This window comes from Myxocyprinus asiaticus, chromosome 47 (assembly GCF_019703515.2).
Source record: "Myxocyprinus asiaticus isolate MX2 ecotype Aquarium Trade chromosome 47, UBuf_Myxa_2, whole genome shotgun sequence".
NCBI lineage: Eukaryota > Metazoa > Chordata > Actinopteri > Cypriniformes > Catostomidae > Myxocyprinus > Myxocyprinus asiaticus.
This window is the reverse complement of record NC_059390.1, coordinates 2,960,381-2,977,866: the sequence shown is the minus strand read 5'-3', so window position 1 is coordinate 2,977,866 and position 17,486 is coordinate 2,960,381. Positions and strand designations below refer to the sequence as shown.

The following is a 17,486-nucleotide window of genomic DNA, read 5'->3' as shown; positions in this document are numbered from 1 at the left end:
TTCGCGATCAGGTGATGCCAAATTATGGGATCCTCATTTGTGTTTATATCTCACAGTTTTATTGTAGGTCTATTATTTTAACCTTACCAAAGTTTACTTGGCAGAGGTGTATGGTATTTTTTGTGTGTATTTATTATTTTTGCTTGCCAACTGCATATTCTGTTATTATGCACTAAAATACAGTATTTACAGGTAATTACACATACCATCATTGACACAAATTACACAAGAATACTATGATTATTTGTACATTTCACTGCAAAACAACACAAAAAAACGTTGCAAATGGCATCGCAATTTTTGAGAAAAGTCGCAGCATATTCGTTATTTTGGGCCGCAATAATCAAGACAAAAGTGCTGAGAAATCCTGGTGGGACAGATCTGAACATCACCTGACATCTGCGCTCAAATGTTTCTTTATTTTGAACAGTATATCTATTGGTTTATCATTTAAAACCTAACAAGATTCTTTACCATAGCTTGAAGGGTTTGCTTGTGCTATCTTTCTTGGGTTTGGAAAACAAGATGAAGTTAAGATAAATGAAGTAAAGTCTTACCTAAAATCTGGTTACAACACTTTAGTTGAACCTCAGCTCTCATGAAAACAGGTGAGAAGGTCAAGGTCTTGAAAATGACAAACAAACAAATAAAAAAGAGACTTGAAATCATCTGTAATAACTAAAAAGCATTTATTCGACCCCTCCTTTGAAAACTAAACACTTTACAAAGACATTATAAATGATATTGTTATGGGACAACATAAAGAGACAAAATGCAAAATATCTAAAAATAAAGATGCAGGCTGTATTAATTAAAAACAGATAACTGTTATCATCTTTTGACTAACTGTTAAAGATTTTCTTGCTAGTTTAAACACACATAGGTCCAAGATTTATGCCGCTGAGTCATTCACAACAACACACGTTATAAATCCCAATATGTGAAATAAAATAATATTTTAGTCTAGAAATAAGGGAGAGAAGAGGCTGTTGAGCCTACTATTCTCAAAATATTATATATCTATTTTTTTTTTTATTATTATTTATTTATTAATTTTTTGGCAAGTAGATCAATTCAATAAATAAATCTATTGAGTTTAGGATGAGCGTAATGCAGTTTTTGTAATGGCAGAACACACAAAACGATGATTAATCACTTGTCCCACTTTACCTGTATTCTATGGAGTTATACTTGTGTCACAATTCTGCGTGCACAAAAGTTTATTTTGAGCGCACAAAAAATGTTCTGCGTGGGCAAGATGATATTTTGAGCATGCAAAAAGGTATTTTGCATGCAGAGAGGGTAGGAGGAGAAAGCAAAATGTAAGAATTATGAGCAAATTCACATTCAAATAAACTTTATTCAAGCGTAAAATTGATTTTCATTTGCTCAAAATACATGTATCTTTGCAAGAAGATACATTGCTTTACAAAACTAAGTTCAAGCACATGCAAAATTACTTTTTGTGCACTCAAAATATCATCTTGTGCGTGCAAAACGTTTTTTTGTGCACTCAAAATATCATCTTGTGCGTGCAGAACGTTTTTTTGCCCTCAAAATGTCGTCTTACGTGTGCAAAATAACTTTTTGTGCGCTCAGTTTCATCTTGCCAGTGCAGAACATTTTTGGTGCACTCATTCATCTTACGTGTGCAAAATAACTTTTTGTATGTTCAAAATTTCATCTTGCACGCGCAGAATTTTTTTGGCAGAATTGTGGCACATATATAACTCCATAGAATTCACTATAAAAATGTTGTCCGTTGAATATTTAAAAAGGTGTTTATACCGTGATAGTTGGTTAGACTGTGAAATATATTAAATTAACTAGGTATTATTTTATAACTATGGCGTTCAAAGTACCCTTATCTGGGGGTAGTTTGAGGGTGTGGGGGTATATCCTGAGGGCAGGTCCTCTCATATTACACTCCTTCCCGCGAGAACACCCTCAGTCGCGCCAAAACCCCACCTGGGGTGTATTTCTCACCTTTGTTCTTGTCTGAGCTTGTCATGTAAAGCTGTCACGAGGCGTTCGGCATCTATATGATGTCAGTTAATGATGTCTGCTGACTAAGCCTTCGAGAGTTACGCGCGCCTGGAATAAACCACAGACCAAGGGCACATCTCGAGCGCGCCTACAGCCCCGCCAACAACAACTCAGAGGCGTAGTCACAGCACTCCTCTGATTGGCTACACGCGGCGCTCTTATCCTCGTTTAGCCAACCACCGTCGATATATTTGCATAGCGCCGTCGTGATTGGCTGAGCTAGTGGGAACTTCTTCAGAGCGCCAGAAAACAAGCTTTAGCGGGTGATTCGTGAGTTCAAACAGCACAGCGGCTGTTTCAGCACTAACCAGCTGAAATAAGAAGATTATTAACGCAGTTTTTCTTATTCACAAGGGAAATTATGCTTATTTAAGGAGGATCACACTGCACTGGATTTGTTTACGGTTTTTAGTGTATTTTATTTCAAGAAGGGGAGTCTAAGGTAAGAATATAGAGATATGTCGGTCTATCTGACTGACGTCATGATGTAATTTAAATTAATTAAATGTATTTATTTAAACTCACTGGTTACTTTAACGATTTTACCATGATATGGCTTTCTAATGGCATTCAAATAATCTGAAAAAAGAAAATAAATAACAGGATTTACAAAGGTTAGTTAGTATATATTATAGAAACATTTGCTGCTGAACATCTACAATATAATCTAAAATAAAATATCAACTCATACAGGATTGTTCCAATAATATATATCTGAATATGAGTGTAAAATGTTTAATTATAGTGTTTGATCTTCTGAGGATCGGACTGGTTTGGTAAAAGAACTTTGCGCCAAAATCTTTACACCATCATCAAATCAGATCATTATTATTCATATGTAGGAATATCCTCATTAATAATGTATTAGTATAATATCTAATATAATATGTAATACACTAGGGTCTGTAGGGTAGTAAAACTAATAATATCTAATAACTTTTTTAACATTTTAAAATAACTTGAATTAGTAATTTATTTAATAATAATAATAAAAAAACATCATATAGTGCTTCATAGATAAGTTAATTTATATTAAAAAAAATGAATTATATGAATCAAAGTGTCTTACCTATTCTAGTGCATTTACCTATTTTAATGTACATTAACTAATGATCAGCTTTTTTGTTAATGTTATTAGTTGTTATAAATTGTTATTCACTTTATTATTAATTCATACATAGTAATATGCATAATAAATGATCAGTGAAGTATTAGCTAAAATAATAATAGTAATATTCAAGACAAATAAATGCTGATTATGATTTATTGTTTGTTTGTAGATGGAGATGAAGTGTTTATCTCTGAAGGATCTGGTTAGTGTGAGGAAGATTAAGACAGGCAAATATGAAAGTGACAACATAAATGACCAGAAAGTAAGATGATCTAAATGTAATTACAGCATGTTATATTTTTTAATCATTTGTGCACATATTTACACTTTTACTATATTTACCTTTATTTTGCAGGAGAACTTCTGTGTGGACAGAAGAAAAATGACCCCACTGAAGTCAGATTCTATGACAACAGCCTTTATTGGACACAGAAGAGCCTCAAGTCCGGATATCACTCATATCACCCCCATCAAACACCCTGAGAGGGCCCATACGGACCTCTTGACCCCCACAGCAAACCTGAAGGTGCTGATCAGCGCCGCCAGCCCAGACATTCATGACAGAGAGATGAAAAAGTCCCTCTTCAGGCCCATCGAAAATGAAGAGAAAATTGTAGAGAATGAGGAAGAACTTGACGACTCGTGTCAGGTATGAGGAAAATACATTTAAATTAGTTTAATGTTTGGAAACTTCCTCAACAGTTACATGCGTCCAGTGACCTCCATCCATGATGGCTTTTTCAAGTATTAACTTTAAGCAAAATAAATCCCTAAACCAATACCAACATTTCCAATTGTAACTCATAATGCTTTCAAGCTACGTCCACCAAATTTGGCACAGACCTACAGACTGTTCTAACTCAGGTTCCTCTGAATTTTCTAACCAATCCGACTCACGATTTTTCCGTAACGGAGGATCAAATATCCCTAAAAATCCCATAGAAGTACACTGAAGGACTGTTCATTCAGGCCAAAGAATGGTCGTGATTTCAAACTCTCAAATATCAAACCATACAAATGTAAACACAAGATAGTTAAGCTGCTATGTGTCTTTTGGGCCTGTAAAACTTTTAAACATCAAGCTTGTAAAATGATTTTAAACTGCAGTGCTAGGCTTAGAAAAGTGTTGACAAACTTAACCAATCTAGTTTTAGTTTTAATTGTAATAAAACTCTCTTTCTCAGTTTGAAACGTTAGATGACGGTGGAGATGATTGTGAGAGAAGACCCAGTCGCAAGCAGAAGAGTTTGGGGCTTCTGTGTCAGAAATTTCTGGCCTTGTACCCCGATTACCCCAAAGCCTCTGAAAGCATCAACATCTCTCTGGATGAGGTCGCCACACACTTGGGTAAGAGACCAGAACCCTGAACACATGTTCCTGCAGATTTAGCCAAAAAAAAAAAAAAATTCTCAATCAATGACTGATGTTGGGGTGTAAACTCTCTGGTGCGACACAGGTGTGGAGAGGCGGCGTATCTACGACATTGTGAATGTGCTGGAGTCCCTGATGCTGGTAAGCAGAATGGCCAAGAACCTGTACGTCTGGCACGGGCGATCACTGCTGCCCCAAACCCTGCAGGAACTCCACCGGGAGGGCCGAGAACAGGGCTACCATCTGCAGATGGATCCAAGTGGTGGAACCAGCCCACACGCTGCCCACCATACACAGAACACGCATGGTACCTTTTATATTTCTACAGTTATAAGAGTTTATTAAGAGTGTGAACATCTGCCTATATTGCATATACTCTCATTTGGATGATTCGCCTTATTACGCAGAGCCTTAAAATATTTATGTACCTCTCGATAGGTTAACAATATAGTGACAGTTGCCCTGTTAACAACCGTATTAGCGTCTCACGCGGGGATGCCATGTGCTCCACTAATAGGTGAGGCGTTAACAGCGTGAGCATCACAACACTGGTTACTAGGACTTTGTTCGCTGGTCTTTGTGCTTATCACAGGTTAATCCCATCGCAGAACACAGACTCTTTGTTTGAGGAGTGCCAAGATCTCGCACATTGAGGAGTGAAGCTCATTCAGTAAGGAGCATGCAGGGCACATGTTTATAATCCATTAAAGTTTTGTAGGAGTGGCATGATGATGTAAATCATCTTTACTTATTTCTCATCAGTATTTTATTATTTCTCATCGGCAGTATTTTATCTGCAATTTTGAATAAGGTCGACATTAGAAGGATGTAATATCAGGATGTATTTTTCCCTATTTAAGGAGATAGCACTAGAGTAAAAGGTACTAAGCAGATACTATTCATAATTTATGCTGTATATTTTAATGTTTTGAAGCATATATATATATAAATTCAAATAAAAAGTGAACCATGTTAGGCAAGTGTATTACTATACAGCACATTTCATGGTCACCGGTAATTCAAAGCGCTTTTACTTAAAAAAAAAAAAAAAAAAATGTGTAGGGTTTTTTTTTTCTGCCACAATATAACACAAATAATTAAATTAAATCAGATTACACCAGTTTACATAATTTAATTAATGAGGTATTAAATAAAAAAAAAATTAATTAACTTAAAAAATAAACAATGAAGTGTAGAATTTTCTGCCATTCAATTAAATCAGCTTAAATAAGTCAATTAATCAGGTATTAAATTAAATAATTAAATTCCCTTAAAAAATATATATAATTAACAATATTTTCTTTTAAATTATTATAATTTTTTTATTAATTTTTTTTGCAATAAAATAACATACAAATAATTTAATTAAATCATATTTTTGTTATTTTATTTTTTTACATCTTAAATAATTTAATAAATCAGGAGTTAAAGTAAATGATTAAATTCACCTTTTTTTAACAAACAATAAAGAAAAACATTTTTGAACATATCATACGAGTAATTCAATTAAATCAGATAAATTCATTTAATCAGGTAGTAAATTAAATAATTCAATTCACTTAAAAAACAAAAAAAAAACAAAGTGTTGATTTTTCGTCCATAACATATAACATACAAATTATTCAATTAAATCAGATAAAATAATCTTAAATAATTCAATTAATCAGTACTGGGCAAAAATTTGTGCATTCCTATTATGGAGAAAATGGTGTCTGTTCACTATTTTTTAATGCGGACTATAACTGAATTAATTATCATCTGATCAATATTTGTTTGATTTCATGGATATTGCTTTGTTATACTGAAAGTGAATATGAAAATATTATCATTGTATATCCTATGAGATTTGATGACTTGATTAAGAAACGACGTTTTTTTTTTTTTATGCTCTGCGGTCCTCCTCCAATGTGGTTATTGTGTTTGCTGTTTTCTTTTCCCATGTGACCGGTGTCGCTAAGCAACGGCTTTCTGTCCTAATGAAAGCATATTTCTGCCCTGACAGGAGGGCAAGAGTCGCTCGACCACACAATTTACCATCCGATGATTTCTTTCCTTTTTAACCAGGCGCTCTGATTATCTTCTGCCAGTCAAATTAAGCATTCATTCTTTCTTTATTCATTCTCTCTCTCTCTCTCTCTCTCTCTCTCTCTCTCTCTGTCTCTCTCTCTCTCTCTTTCTCTGTCTCTCTCTCTCTGTCTCTGTCTCTCTGTCTGTCTCTCTCTCTCTGTCTCTCTCTCTCTGTCTCTCTCTCTCTGTCTCTCTCTCTCGCTCTCTCTTTGTACGAGTGCAATCAAAACTTTAAAATAGTCATTTAACGGCAAAGGTTTAACTTTCACTCTTAAAAATAAGAATTCTTCAGTGGTTCTGTGCAGCTTCTTATCAAGAACACTATTTGATTTGACTATATGGTTCTTTGGACATTTAAGGTTCTTTATAGCAGTGTATAGGTTTCTGGGTTCCTTAAAGCATCAATACATAGACTGACAGACTGACATCTAAAGAACATGGTTTGTTTCTCTCTCATACAGCAGCATCCAGCCGAAGGAAAGATAAATCTCTCCGCATCATGAGCCAGAAGTTTGTCATGCTGTTCCTGGTGTCCAAAACACAGACCGTTACCCTGGATACGGCTGCTAAGATACTGATCGAGGAGGGTCAGGATGAGTCCAGTCACAGCAAATATAAAAGTAAGACATTAAACATTATTACCAAGAGCATATTATATGACATTATTGGTTTCTTCATTGATTGAACACAGTCATTTTTGCTCTTTGTTTTGTTTAGCGAAGGTACGCCGCTTGTATGACATCGCCAACATCCTCACCAGCCTGAATCTGATAGAGAAACTTCACGTGAGAGAAGAGAAAAGCCGTAAACCCGTCTTTAAGTGGATCGGACCCGCCGATTTCTACAGCAGCAGCGGTATGACTGACACTTTTATGTCAGATACTCAGATAAGCGCTTCTGGAGAACGGCGAGTGAAGATGGCACGTCACGCCTCGTTTCAGGTCCTTCCCACCCCTCCTGTCAATCAAAGACTGATAAACTCCGCCCCCAGCACACCTCACAGAGATCCCACAGGTGAGAGGTGAAATGAACGCTGTAGCATTAATGCTACATAAAGAATTTGAAGTTTAACACGATGGTTTGTGTTTGTATTATCAGATGAGCCGGTTGATTATTCCAGGAAGACCGTGAACAGCAGTGCATCACTGGCAGTGCCTCTTCAAGCCGACGTCCCGTATGCATCTCTGCCCGTACCTGCCCAGTTCACCCAGCACCCGTTAGCATACCTGCCCGGCCTTCCACAGACACCCCTGCTCATGGTGTACAGCGGGCACATGCCCGATGGCATCACACAGGGTCAGACGTCACCCGTCTCAGATCTGAAGAAGAGAGAAAAAGAGGAGGAGGAAGATCCCCCGGAGAAAAGAATCAAACGTGCCACATCCATAGAAAGTGAAACGGTATGTTTGAAGGCCCAGCTGAAAGGGTGTACAACACATACTACCATAATGCATATTAATAAAAACAAAAATTTGTAGTTTTTTATTACAGTTTTTAGAATATTATTTTGTCTTTGTGTCTCAGAGTGAGAGTCTGAGCTCCAGTGAGCAAATATCTCCGTTCTGCTCCAGAGAAGGTTCTCCGTGGGACGAGACCGCGTTTGGGCCACTAAATGAGGGCGACACGGGGACACACAGTCCTAAAGACCCCCTCCTGTCTTCTCATTACCTCTATGTTCCAAACACAGCAGGTACATAAAGAAATAATGCCAATCTAGATTACAGCTGGGCGATATAGCTAAAAAATATATATCGATATATTTCAGCTTTTGATGACTATGTCCTTTCAATTTAGTTAATATTTCGGCATGTCATATTTATTGATTTTATTCTGTTTTACTCTGACTCAAATGGCATGTAATTATGTCAATGAGAATAATATCTTTTAGTTGATGATAATGTGCAAAATGACAAAAACATGTCAAATTGTAAAAGACCAAACCTTAATCAGATATTCAAACATTTAGAAAAAATTTAAGTTCTAATGTTACATGCATGTTGTGGATAGGTTTTAAGTTCTAAAGTGGTTTATAATTATTCAGCGCGTTCAACTACTCGCACAACTCAAGCGGGGTAATCTCCAACATACTGAATTATTGGATAAGATGAAGCCATATCTAATATCTTCTATAAACAAGTGTTTCTTTACATATTTCTTCTGTTTATATCTTGCAGTATAATTTTTTTTCTTGTCATATTTTCGTCAACAGTATGCTTTAGTAAAATTGTTTAATTATCGCCATCATACGTCTTTTTCATCTTATATTCGTTGACGAAATTTAAATATAACAAACATTTTCGCTTTTGAAGATATTAAATACATTTATTGAAATCTATTTGCTCTGAAATGGCTTAAAAGAGTCCATTTTGTTTACATCAAAGGAACCACCAATCAGCCATTATTGCCTTAGATTCAAAATGTTCAGTGCAATAACTAAAATACAGTGTTAATCTAAAAGTGTTCCCAAAGTTATGGAAAACCAGAAAATATCAGGGAATTTTAAAATTGTGTTTTCCAGGCCTGGAAAAGTCATTGAAATTAGTACAATCTTAAAAGTCATGGAAATTTCCATAGTGAATAGATATTTTTTTATAGTGCTTTTGCTCTAAAAAATGTAATGAGCTGGATGTTGATCTTGTGTGTATTGAAACTTTCTCACAAGTCACAATTATGTGCATTTTGTCAGTGAATTGTCATTTTGAGTCAGTTATATTCAATTCATTAGTCGAAATAAGTCACAAATTGTTAGCAAATCGGTCTAAATCTGAATGATTTTAAAAAAAAAATCCTTATGCAGTAATCACAAACGCCTGGAAATGGCATGGAAATTAATTGGTCAAAAGTGGGAACTTTGTATTAAATTAGTATATCCTTGGGATATGATTGGCAGGCCTAGACGAACAAGCTCCTCCTGAATTTACATTTGGAAATTCCTATAACAGTCTATAGTATTAAACAGCACTATTGTACTTACACATATTGAATGTTTTACTAACAAATTTTCAAATATAGAAAATGCTGCACACAGACTTCATCGAAGATTTTTTAGTGACACAAATTAATCGTTGAATCAATTCATAGAACTGATTCACAGAAATTCATCATGAACATTTAATATGTATCGCCCAGTCCTAATCTACATGCATCTCTGCTCCTGCAAGATCTTTCACACAGCACTGTAATTCTAATGTGATATTTCACTCTTTTCTAAAGGACTGAATGGTTTGAACTTCCTCATGCCAGCAGGGCACACTCAGGGTGTCGTGCCAGCTGTAGCTGTGCCATACTTTTTGGTACCCTCCCCGCTCATAGCAGGCACATGGTCCGCTTCCAACGCTGATGGGGGCACCAGCAGCGGTTTGAGTTTCAGCGTGCCCACCATGCTGTCGTCGGCAAGGTTTGTGATGGCAGGAGGGGCATTCGGTGTGACTGGAGTTTTAGAAACAATGAACAGCCCAGAGCATCATGGGTACAGAGCATCACCGCCTACACTTTCACCACAGGAACCAAGACAAGAAAGCCCACCGCTAAAACAAACACAGGTCAGTGTGCTTAAACAATGTTAAGTTATTTTTATAGGCTTTTTGTCTTCGATGGGACCTATTTTCCACCCTCTCTGACCCTTAGAATTAAAGTAAGGGTTAACCCTTTTTAAGGTTTTGTAAACCCTTTGTAACCAAAAGGTTAACCCTTTGTAAGGGTTTGCAAACCCCTTGTAACCAAAAGGTTAACCCTTTGTAAGGGTTAAGACCTTTGATATGATTCTCTAACATGGTTGGGTCTCTCTCCCTCAGCACTTCCAGACTCCTTTGACACCAAAGGAAGCAGCTCTGGGATCCAAGTCTTTCTTCGAAACCCCGGGAGCTTTTGGATCACTCACAACTGCACCAGCAGCACGCAAGAGAGGCTCTGCCCAGAGGAGGCTGGACATTGGTCAACCCACAGCCAAATAAAATCACAGCTATAGGTGTCATTGAATGTTCAGGCATCTTTGGTGCTGCAGGAGAGATAAATTGCATTGCACAACAAAGAAAAGCTTGAATAATTTAATTGATGGATGGTAGATTTTTTTTATTTTCTTATTTAAATTTCACCGCTTCTTGGAGTACTGTGGAATTTGGAGTATATTTGATAGGGTATTGCCTGAAGGTTTACCATTATTATTTATTAAAGTATTCATTCCAGAGGCTACAATCATCAACAAGCCAGTCTTTGTTACATTTCTCAGCTCTAGCACTACGTATTTAAAAATGTGAACATGATTTAGACTGGATCAGTCTCTGAGAGTCATTTATTTGTGCAGAAAGCTCTTTGCATATTCTGATTGTATGAAATCTGCATTATAGTGCATTTATGTGCTTGAATTTTTCACTAAGGTAAAAACACCTTCCAGAAAGTGCCGTATTGTCTCTGGAACCTACATGTCTTGAAAATGATTTTGTGTTAAGATGGTGCCTTCACAGCAGAGAGAACAATTTTTTAAGTTTGACTTGAAACAAATACGAGGACATGAGATGAAATGTCTTTTGTAAGAGGTAAAGACAGAGATGTGTAGCTTGAACAGTTTAGTACTGTACATGAAGTCTGAGGGTTGCAGAAAAGTATATTTGGAGATTCAGAACAAAATAATGGTTTTAACTTTGGACACTGTTTAATTTTGAGATGCTACATCTGTGGCGCAAATGGGAAACCTAAAAAAAAAAAAAACATACTTGAATAATCAGTGAATATGATCACTGGAGACAATGCAGAATTATCACAGTACTGTAACATTTAAAGCAGAGTAGACTAGTAATAAATTATTTTTTCAAATGTAACAAGTGGCATTTGGATTTAATTTTACACCACATGGTGTAATCATTACGGCTGTACAGTATTTACAGTTATTTTACATTAAATAACTTTCTCACCCTCATACCATCCCATATAAAAAGCCCAGATAAAGATTTTTAGAAGAATATCTCAGCTCTGAAGGTCCATACAATGCAAGCGAATGGTGACCAAAACTTTGAAGCTCCAAAAAGCACATAAAGGCAGCATAAAAGTGATACAGTGGTTTAATTCATGTCTTCAGAATGGTGTGGGTCATAAACAGATCAATATTTAGGTCCTTTTCTACTATAAATCTTCACTTTCACATTATTTTTTCATATACTTCACTACTGGGCAGGGAGGACAATTTTTATATTTATACATATATATATACAGGTGCATCTCAATAAATTAGAATGTTGTGGAAAAGTTCATTTATTTCAGTAATTCAAATCAAATTGTGAAACTCGTGTATTAAATAAATTCAGTGCACACAGACTGAAGTAGTTTAAGTCTTTGGTTCTTTTAATTGTGATGATTTTGGCTCACATTTAACAAAAACCCACCAATTCACTATCTCAAAAAATTAGAATATGGTGACATGCCAATCAGCTAATCAACTCAAAACATCTGCAAAGGTTTCCTGAGCCTTCAAAATGGTCTCTCAGTTTGGTTCACTAGGCTACACAATCATGGGGAAGACTGCTGATCTGACAGTTGTCCAGAAGACAATCATTGACACCCTTCACAAGGAGGGTAAGCCACAAACATTCATTGCCAAAGAAGCTGGCTGTTCACAGAGTGCTGTATCCAAGCATGTTAACAGAAAGTTGAGTGGAAGGAAAAAGTGTGGAAGAAAAAGATGCACAACCAACCGAGAGAACCGCAGCCTTATGAGGATTGTCAAGCAAAATCGATTCAAGAATTTGGGTGAACTTCACAAGGAATGGACTGAGGCTGGGGTCAAGGCATCAAGAGCCACCACACACAGACGTGTCAAGGAATTTGGCTACAGTTGTCGTATTCCTCTTGTTAAGCCACTCCTGAACCACAGACAACGTCAGAAGCGTCTTACCTGGGCTAAGGAGAAGAAGAACTGGACTGTTGCCCAGTGGTCCAAAGTCCTCTTTTCAGATGAGAGCAAGTTTCATATTTCATTTGGAAACCAAGGTCCTAGAGTCTGGAGGAAGGGTGGAGAAGCTCATAGCCCAAGTTGCTTGAAGTCCAGTGTTAAGTTTCCACAGTCTGTGATGATTTGGGGTGCAATGTCATCTGCTGGTGTTGGTCCATTGTGTTTTTTGAAAACCAAAGTCACTGCACCCGTTTACCAAGAAATTTCGGAGCACTTCATGCTTCCTTCTGCTGACCAGCTTTTTAAAGACGCTGATTTAATTTTCCAGCAGGATTTGGCACCTGCCCACACTGCCAAAAGCACCAAAAGTTGGTTAAATGACCATGGTGTTGGTGGGCTTGAATGGCCAGCAAACTCACCAGACCTGAACCCCATAGAGAATCTATGGGGTATTGTCAAGAGGAAAATGAGAAACAAGAGACCAAAAAATGCAGATGAGCTGAAGGCCACTGTCAAAGAAACCTGGGCTTCCATACCACCTCAGCAGTGCCACAAACTGATCACCTCCATGCCACGCCGAATTGAGGCAGTAATTAAAGCAAAAGGAGCCCCTACCAAGTATTGAGTACATATACAGTAAATGAACATACTTTCCAGAAGGCCAACAATTCACTAAAAATGTTTTTTTTATTGGTCTTATGATGTATTCTAATTTTTTGAGATAGTGAATTGGTGGGTTTTTGTTAAATGTGAGCCAAAATCATCACAATTAAAAGAACCAAAGACTTAAACTACTTCAGTCTGTGTGCATTGAATTTATTTAATACACGAGTTTCACAATTTGAGTTGAATTACTGAAATAAATGAACTTTTCCATGACATTCTAATTTATTGAGATGCACCTGTGTATATATATATATATATATATATAAAAACTTAAAACTTTATCTATCATATCTCTTCAGCAGACATGGATTAAACCACTGGAGTCATATGGATTACTTTATGCTGCATTGAAGTGCTTTTTTGAGCTTCAGAGTTCTGGCCAACATTCACTAGCACTGAATGGACCTACAGAGCTGAGATATTCTTTTAACGGTACACTGGCAAGGAGTCTAGATGCCATTCTTTTTGAATGGATGTCTATGGACGAGATGCTTCAGCATACTTAATAAACTGCTTTTGTGACTACCACCCCTGGAGTCGTGAGTTTGAATCCAGGGTGTGCTGAGTGACTCCAGCCAGGTCTCCTAAGCAACCAAATTGGCCTGGTTGCTAGGGAGAGTAGAGTCACATGGGGTAACCTCCTCGTGGTCGCTATAAAGTGGTTCTCGCTCTCGGTGGGGCACGTGGTGAGTTGTGCGTGGATGCCGCGGAGAATAGCGTGAAGCCTCCACACGCGCTACGTCTCTTGCTCAACAAGCCACATGATAAGATGCGTGGATTGACGGTCTCAGACGCGGAGGCACCTCCGCCTCCCGGACTGAGGCGTGTCACTACGCCACCACGAGGACTTAAAGCACATTCCAAATTGGGGAGAAAAATAAAAAAATAAATAAACTGCTTTTGTGACAAAACAGCTCATCACTTAGCCTGTCCGCTAATATTCAACATGCTAATATTCAACTAAATCCTTTTCGATTGAACTATGTGAGGCTATTTCCAGTCATGCCAGTGCAGCTCCTATCTACTTGAATGGAGAAAGACCAAAATCTCAAAAACGGTTGGTCAAGATTACGATCAAAGAACATATTTCAAATCAGCAATAAAATCGGACAATACTGGAATCATAAATTGTGATTCTTTACCTCATATTACGTTAAAAAACGCATTGTATAACCAATGTGCATGTGCGTTTTAGAGTTGATTGACAGGTGATGTCTGTATCTAAAAGGTGATTGGCTCTTTTAACTGTAAGGCGGGACTTCCTTTCTACATCCGCTGGCTGCCGTTGGGCGTTCCAATTTCTCCTATTCATTTTGATAGAAGTGGCCTGTCTCTGCTAAATAATCTCTGAGCGTAGTCCACTAGCATGTTATGATAGTAAATCACCGTTTGTGGATAGTAGCATACGAATGAATAAAGAAAGCCGTAAACTGACTCCTACTTGTCATAAAATTGTCATTAACATCTCTTATTAAAAATAAAATAAAAGCAATTTCATCATAGTATCACCACATATTGTTTGTAATCTTCACACTTACGTAGTTCACTCCCAAAGGATTGTTTTAGTTAACATGTTAAACATTCGCAGACAGCAGGTCAATTCATCAAGTGATGAGCTGTTTTGCAGAGACGGACTACTGGTTTTAAAATGAATGGGAGAAATTGGAACAGCCAATGGATATAGAAAAGGAAGTCCCGATGGGTAAAAGAGCCAATCACCTTTTAGAAACAATTATAGCCTGTCAGTGAACTTTGAGAACGCGCATGTGCTATTGCTGAACCAGCCTGAAAAACGTGGGGTTTTTTTAGCGTGATCTGAGTTAAAGAAGTTCTATTTATGATACAGTAGTTGTCAGATTTTACTGCTGAGTTGAAATATGTTCTTTGATCCTAATCTTGACCAACTGTTTAGGAGTTTTCGGTCATTCCCCATTTAAGTAGATAGGAGCTAAACTTACATGCTGCTTGTATTCAAAGAAATAGCTGCTCGGGAGCGTTCCAAAGATGGCTGCCGGGTTGACTGACTTGCCTTGAAATGGACTTAGGCTGCTTACTCACAAAAGCAGTTTATTCGGCATACTGAAGCATCTCCAAAGACATCCATTCAAAAAGAATTCCATCTAGTCTCCACGCTAGTGTACCGCCGTGTTACGCTATGTTTTGCTAACCTTGAAAGCTCTGCCTTGGTAGAGCGGTTCTGGTTTTACATGGCGGAGTTCACTGCTTAGGGTTTGCAGGTTTGTTCAAATCCATGACCCTAAGTATGAGCAATAGTAGGAGTGAAGCTTGTCTTAGCAAACATATTTAATTAGAAGTGTGTGTTGTCTGTATTATAGCATTCCATAATTATATATAATCTAAGTTTAGACAAACAAAACCAAGCTCAAATACACTTCCTAGCACCACTTGCTCTGCGCATGCATCAACCACTAGGAAGTGTAATCAAGCTTGAAATCATGATCCCCAAAGAGACTGCTGATGTCATGATTTATAGTGAAAAAAGAGTTATATTTTGGTCTGTTGCTCACCCACACCTATCATATCACTTCAAATGACATGGATTAAACCAATGGAGTCATATGGATTACTTTTATGCTGCCTTTATGTGCTTTTTTGAGAGTCAAAGTTCTGGTCACCATTCGCTTGCATTGTATGGACCTACACAGCTGAGATATTCTTCTAAAAATCTTAATTTGTGTTCAGCAGAAGAAAGAAAGTCATACACATCTGGGATGGCATGAGGGTGAGTAAATGATGAGGATTAGCATTTTTGGGTGAACTATTCCTTTTCAGTCACACTGAAATTTTTTTGAATGTTATTTCTTTGCATTATAACATATCAAAAGGAAAGACATTCAAACATTTTTAAGTGTGACTAAAGTGTCAAAAATACTTTTAGGGGCCACTTTTATGTTTTACAGGGAGACCTTTAGGAAGTTTTGTGTAAATCTGCTGTTAAATGAGATTATTCTACACACTCCCTTCATGCCAACATGATGTATGATTGAACAGCAAAGGCTGAAATGGAAGATGTTCTGTCCTCCTTCACCTCATAAGATTTTACAACATATGTTTAAAATGGGAAACCTTTACTGTTTTTACAGTTCATTACCATTTTTCTATGGAATGTTTTTCTCATAAACACATTATAGGAAGCATAAATCAAGAACCATGGAGATTCCCAACAAAACATACATTTTAAAAGTGAAACATAACTGAACAAATCTGAAAGTTTGATATTTATATAACATACTTACTTTAAAATATAGTAATATATTTAAATAAAATGGTAAAATATCATATTTAAGTGATTATAAATCCCAAAACACTAAAATATGAAGTTAATTCTGAGAATACAAAGTAATATAAATATATAGAAATATTTGGAAAAGAAAGTTCGAGTGAAAAACGTGCTATTATGCAGCAGCTCTGGTGTCATGACGTCAAGGGTGAGAAAATATGATGGATTGCGTAATGTTCCTGCGTGACGTCATAAAGCTCATTCCAACCTGTCTGCATTCTGCAGAAATACACGCGTCCATACTGGAGCGTTGTGGGAATCTACTGGGAGCTTTATACAGAAGGACATCTGAAACTCAGGTAGGATAATCCAAGTTTTTCGGAATTTGTTGAGCTCCAAACATAGAAGTAACGCGCAAGGGGCCGTTCAGACCAAAACGTTTTTGCGCTAAAAAAAATAGAACGCATGTGTCTCGAGACGCGTTTTCAAAAGCTGACGTTCTATTTAAGTTGACACGGCGTCTAAAAAACGCATTGCTCCTGCGCTATGGAGGTATGCAGATCACCAAATCTGACAGTATTAAAAATAAATAAACGAATAAATATATATTCGCAAAATAGTGTACATATAAATATATACATTTTAAAATCTGGCATAAATGAGTAGGCTATTTATACTTTCATTTCTTATTTATTAATTTCCACATCAATTTATTTCCACATGTAGGATATTTATTTCCTCATTTATGAATTTATACATATATTTTCAATTTTGTTTCCCACATTTATACACTATATTTTCACATTTATTTATTCATTCATTTCTGTGTCCGTATGGTAATGAGAGGGGCGTGGTTTCCACTTCAGGCATAGCAATCAAGCTCAGAGTGCTCCAGAGTGAAGCTTGAAGGCCACAGTGACATCTTGTGTATGGAGGACCGCGTTGTGGCGCAACAGTCAAAGACGTCCGTCTAGTAGCGAATGTTTACATAGAAAAACAATTGAAAATCAATGCAGATGCAAAAACAGTTCGGTGTGAACGGCCCCTTGAAGATGTTTTCTAAACGGCCACTGGTTTAAAGGTGCGAGGTGATTTTTTTA

The 17,486-nt window shown here is 36.9% G+C and overlaps 1 protein-coding gene across 3 annotated transcripts; it reads left to right on the top strand.

Moving 5' to 3' along the window:
* Positions 1-2,321: 2,321 nt before the first annotated feature.
* LOC127436516 (transcription factor E2F7-like) lies at positions 2,322-11,897 on the top strand. 3 transcript variants are annotated; one of them, XM_051690766.1, is made up of 11 exons: positions 2,322-2,488; positions 3,327-3,419; positions 3,513-3,806; positions 4,342-4,504; positions 4,614-4,835; positions 7,057-7,215; positions 7,313-7,609; positions 7,694-7,995; positions 8,120-8,285; positions 9,809-10,137; positions 10,399-11,897. In XM_051690766.1, the coding sequence occupies exons 2-11, from the start codon at positions 3,327-3,329 to the stop codon at positions 10,546-10,548; spliced, it is 2,175 nt and encodes a 724-aa protein (XP_051546726.1). In that variant the 5' UTR covers positions 2,322-2,488; the 3' UTR covers positions 10,549-11,897. The 3 variants fall into 3 exon arrangements, with proteins under 3 accessions (XP_051546726.1, XP_051546725.1, XP_051546727.1); XM_051690765.1 differs by having other exon boundaries at positions 10,390-11,897; XM_051690767.1 differs by lacking the exon at positions 3,327-3,419 and having other exon boundaries at positions 10,390-11,897.
* Positions 11,898-17,486: the final 5,589 nt, after the last annotated feature.

Coding starts and splice junctions, on each gene's coding strand:
- LOC127436516 (XM_051690765.1), top strand. CDS start 3,327: ATGGAGATGAAGTGTTTATCTCTGAAGGATCTGGTTAGTGTGAGGAAG. Junction 3,420..3,512: donor ACAACATAAATGACCAGAAA/GTAAGATGATCT, acceptor TTTATTTTGCAG/GAGAACTTCTGTGTGGACAG. Junction 4,836..7,056: donor CCATACACAGAACACGCATG/GTACCTTTTATA, acceptor TCTCTCATACAG/CAGCATCCAGCCGAAGGAAA.